The sequence below is a fragment of the Phyllostomus hastatus genome, unplaced genomic scaffold (assembly GCF_019186645.2).
Source record: "Phyllostomus hastatus isolate PE091 unplaced genomic scaffold, TTU_PhHast_1.1 phas_contig_159, whole genome shotgun sequence".
Classification (NCBI taxonomy): Eukaryota; Metazoa; Chordata; class Mammalia; order Chiroptera; family Phyllostomidae; genus Phyllostomus; species Phyllostomus hastatus.
Genome location: NW_025333640.1, coordinates 19,995,421 through 20,000,642, shown reverse-complemented (window position 1 = coordinate 20,000,642; position 5,222 = coordinate 19,995,421). Strand labels below are relative to the sequence as shown.

General features: G+C 36.7%; 1 protein-coding gene across 1 annotated transcript; it reads right to left on the bottom strand.

The window, feature by feature from the left end:
* Window positions 1-380: 380 nt before the first annotated feature.
* Window positions 381-1,802, bottom strand: LOC123814168 (tripartite motif-containing protein 60-like). The gene has a single exon (XM_045831809.1). It carries the CDS (start codon window positions 1,800-1,802, stop codon window positions 381-383), a length of 1,422 nt encoding a protein of 473 aa, XP_045687765.1.
* Between the last annotated feature and the right edge of the window lie 3,420 nt (window positions 1,803-5,222).

Genomic DNA, 5,222 nt, shown 5'->3' with positions numbered 1-5,222 from the left:
AAAAACTACAAAAACTGCAGAGAGAATTTGAAGACCCAAATAAATGAGTTCATGTATTAGAAGCCCCAATATTGTTGAGATGTGATTCCTTGAATAGAGTAAACCTAAGGAAAAAAAATCCTAATCACAGGGATTTTGAGAAAAAAGGTCAGTTTCCCAATGAGGTGAGGGATGGCAGCTGAACAGAGAGGGTACATGTTCAAAAAGAAACAGAGGGAAGATTATCTATTGATTGTGTGTGCATACATAAGTATATATGGTGAGATCACTATCTCATTTTTCACTGTACTACATCAAAACTGATAAAGACAATAAAAAGGACAAAGCACATTACAGAGTGTTATTAAGGTAAATAGATAAACAAGTCTCCCAATAGCTCATTATTCAAAATCTGTTACTGTACAGATTTTAAGAGGTTTTGAGTCAGTTCCAGTATGGAAATAGGGCCAAAGTGCTCCTGTAAAATAATCATTAAAAACGTGAAGAAGAGATCTATCATTCAAGTTGTAAAAGGAAATCTCACCCAATTCATAGTCTAAAAATATGCCAATCTTACTAGGTATTACTTTTGGCAGAAAATTAACTTTTTTAGGACCCAGTGCAGCGTAATTAATTGGACCACCTCGCCTGATACACCACAACCCATCCTCTAATAAAATCGAAGGATTCTGACTCTTTCTTCTTCTGGGAATAGAGTCTTTACAGACACCCAAGGCCCATTCAGTCTTGTCTTTCACTTCTACCTCCCAATACTGTCTGCCTGAATCATATCCCTCAGAACCCAGAACAACTGGGCAGAGATAAAATCTCTTTGAGTTACGAGGTAAGTGTTGCATTCTATTTCCATATCTTACAGTTTTTCGATCATCTGAAACAATAAGTTTACGATGTGCTGTTTCAGGATCTAGAAATACATCAACTTTAAAATGCTTGATAATTTTGTTTAGGCCAGAATATTGTGGAGGAAAATGGTAAACATATTTTTCTAACTGGAATGAAAAAGGTTCAGGGGCCTTTAAGGCTTTATATCTATGGTAGATACTTCTAACATCTGTCAGGAATTCCAGTTTTGACTTCACATATTTGCTGTCTATCTCCTTTAATAGATATTTTAATGTGGAAGCATGATCTGAAAATTTTGTTATATTTTCATTTAGTTTTGTTAAAATATTCATTTCTTCATCTTGTAATTGCCGAAGAACAGTTTCTTGTTCATTTTGGAGAAACAACATAAGTTGCTCAAATTCAGACCTTATTTCTTCTCTCCTATTTTCTACCTTCTTCTTCAGTTCCAGTGATTTTCTGGTTTGCATAGTTATCACCTTTTCAATTTGTTCCACTCTATCTTTCCATGGTTCAAGGCAATACCCCAATCTTTGCCGATGATAGGGGGCGGCCTTCTCTATGGGCCAAACATAATGTTTCCGGTGATCATCAGAGAAACTGCACTGTGGACATAAAACCTCTAAGTCCTTCTGACAGAAAAAAGTCAAAACCTGATTGTGCTTTTTACATAAAACCTTCTCTTCTTGTCTCTTCCTCTTGCTTCTTCTTATCTGGAGTAGCTTAGCAATTTCAGTCAAATTGCCCAGCTGGGGGTTGCTTGCAAATTTCCTTTCTAAACAGCAAAATCGGCAAAAGGGGCAGGGGAAAGTATCAGTTAGATCCTTCCACGACATACTAATGCAGGAGAGACAGAAGTTATGACCACAGTTAATGGTCACTGGGTCTTTCAAGTAGTCTGAACAGATGGGACAGCTAGCCCCTGCTTGAAAGTCTGCCAGGGCTGTCACAAACTCCATTGAGCTGTGAACAAAGGTGGCGGCAGGTAAGGTAATGTGTCCTTTAGTGAGGCCTGGCTCTAGCCTCACAACCCAGTAAGCAGTGGATATCCTCCCCCAGACCTCATGAACTGATCAGCTCCTACAAACTTGTTTATCCCTCTGCCCCTTAGCTGTTGCTAAGTATATACCACAAGCCGAAGTCTATTACATATTAGAACATGTTAGCTGGGCTGCTGCTCTTCCCACTCAATGATGCGAAGTCAAGCTTAACTGCTTTCTTGTAGTCTTGAGTCCAAGACAAGGAAGGCTTCCTATGGATGAGAAAAGACATTAAATTAAAAATATGATCCCACAATCACCAATGTAATAAAATACCCACAGAGAAATCATCCATGAATGTTAAGATCACTGAGTGGAAGTTCTTGGAAAAACAAGAATTCATAGTTGTACAGATTCACCTCACACATTTCTATTAATCAAAAACAAAAATAGGGAACAAACTGACCTTACATGCTTCTTGATATGATGCAATACTAAGCACATAGCATTGCTTATAAAATATTCTTGCCAAAAATATTCCATTTCAATTTAATAAAAAAATTTCTAGACTTAAGACTATAGAAGTATGACAAAATGTGCAAGCCTGGATTCAATCTGGTATCTTGAAAGTTAAACAACTAAAATTTGGGGGAAAAATGTGAGAATTTTAGTATAGGTATCATTATTGTATTAGTATTAAATTGTGTTTAATTTATCCACATTAACTTATCATAGGTAACAAATAAAATGTCCTTGTTCTTAAGAAATACATACTGATAGCCCTGGCTTGGTAGCTCATTTGTTTAGAGAGTCATCCTGATACACCAAGGTTGCAGGTTCAATCCCCAGTCAGGGCACATACAAGAAGCAACCAACGAATGCATAAATAAGCAGAACAACAAAGTGATGTTTCTATTCCTTCCTCTCTCTCTCTTTCTTTCTTTCTAAAAACCAATAAATAAAAATTTTAAAAAATGGTGGCTGCAACTTACTTTCAGAAGCTTCACTAATTTAAAAATGTATACATAGAAGGTCCTTGAATAACACTGTTTTGTTCAATGTTATATTCTTATAATGTTGATGAGATGCCAGAAGAACTTAACTCTTGTTTCTATCAATTAGCCGATGGTAAAACTGGTTTTGTTATACAACATTTTCCTTCAAGTTGTAGAACCGACAACAACATTAAGTGAGGACTTACTGTATAAATATAAGAGAAAAAGCAACTACAGAAAAGGTTAACAATTGTTAAATCCAGGCAAAAAGTATATACAGTATATTTGTTTATTGCAATCCATTCAACTTTTCTGTGGGTTTGAAAATTTCAATATAAAAAGTTAAGGAGAAAAATTTCCTGGCTTGTTTTCAAGATACCCATCGAGAATCAATTTTAAGCCAATCAAATTCCTCCAAGCTTGTGAGTCACCCAAGCATCACCACAGTCTTCTTTCTCTCCCTTCTCCCTACACCAATATTTTCTCAACTTTTGCTTTTCCTTATAACCCAAAGAAAAGACAGTGAGAATAATAAAAGATGGTTTTGACATTTGAAATCGGCTTTGACTTGGTGACCTAGCAAGTTCTTACTACACAGACATTCTGCTAGCAGAATAGGAAAACTGCAGCAGTTCTACAAAGTCTCCACTGATAAATTATTCCCAAATTCAAAGCTTGACTCAGTGTCTTGGGCCTATACAAATAAAAACTATTATAGCAACATGCTACGGGACGCAGTGTTTCAGGGCTAACATTACGCAAACGATACTAGGTTTGACTTCTGATTATTTATGGTGTATTTCTTAGGAAAAATGCATGTATGTTTTTTGAATGCCATTTGACCTATACAATGGGGATTAGGACCTTTTAAAATAAGGATATCATATAAATGCCAACTAATATATGCCTACTGTTCTTGGACAATGAGGAGCTTTTTTTTCTTTAAAACATTTTTTTTTTTTAGATTTTATTTATCTATTTTCAGAGAGAGGGGAAGGGAAGGAGAAAGAAAGGGAGAAAAATACCAATGTGTGGTTGCCTCTTGCACACTCCCTATTGGGGACCTGGCCCGCAACCCAGGCATCTGCCCTGACTGGGAATCAAACCAGTGATCCTTTGCTTCATGGTCCAGCACTCAATCCACTGAGCCACACCAGTCAGGGCAGGAGCTTTCCATTTTAGATTTGTTTGCATATGGATCCAAATATAACACACACACTGAATTTGATTAGTTCTCTTAAATATTCCTTGCCTCTCTACTTTTGTCCTATTGACTATCTCAAGTTTTTATCTATCTCTCTCTCACTCACACACACACACACACACCCACACCCCATGGCGCTTATTAATTCGTTCTGGAACTCGTGATGAGTGCTGAAACCGATGAATACCAAGTGATGAAGCATGTTCTCTTGTGGAGTGGTGTTGTGACTCATACAAGTTCTAGCAAGTGTGAGTCCAGAGCAAGTGCCAAGTGTCCAAACATTGTTTTTCTCGTCAAAATGCAACAAGTACTGGGTTTGACCAGGCCTGAGGTTGACAAATACAAAGGTATGACTTTATATATATGTATATACATAAGTATATATGTTAAGAAAAATATAAAAGCATACACACATACACTTTTATAAACTATCTCAAGTTTCTTATCATTCAGATTCCTTCATACATTATTATCTTCATCTAGCTATGGTCCCCCCTAAAGCACTTGGCCTTTATTTTTTAGAAACCATTTATCTTCCATCAACCTTATTTCCATTCATGCTGTTCTTCCTCTTTGCAAACCACACTGCTTATTCCTTCCTCACTTCTTTTAGAACTAAGTTTGCTCCTTTGGGAGACTCAGACCAAGAGACATGTTCTCTAGGATGGTTTATTATGAGTTGGGCATTAAGCTAAGAATCTTTCATACAGTCACTGATTCAAGTAAGCTCTCAGAACAACCTTATAAGTTAGGAGCTATCATCCTCAATGAGAGCTAGAAAGCCGAGTCTACAATAATGTGAATACACTCACAACATTCCATTAATTGGCATAACCACTGGCATGATACTCAGGCACTAAGCTATACTGCCCCTTCTTCACTCCCCCAGCATACTACTCATCTCTCTGCATCTATTCCAAAGACCATATAATTTTTGTATTGATATGTTCATATTTATTCACATTTGGTAACATATTCCAAAAAAATTTAAGGGGAAAAACAGGAGCTTATTGATTCCAGGAATATGACAGTGAAACAGATATAACACAAATTGAGAAGTAGCAATACCTGATAGAACTGAATTTTCATCCAACTTGGTCACTTATCTTGGTCAAATTAACTTCTCTGAGCTTCAGTTTTTCAGAGTGATATCTATCTTTGAGAAAATAATGCAAGGCACATGTCACAGAGCTGGCATCG

What these genes read in the sequence shown, in the direction of transcription:
- LOC123814168 (XM_045831809.1), bottom strand. Translation starts at nt 1,802, where the DNA reads ATGGAGTTTGTGACAGCCCTGGCAGACTTTCAAGCAGGGGCTAGCTGT.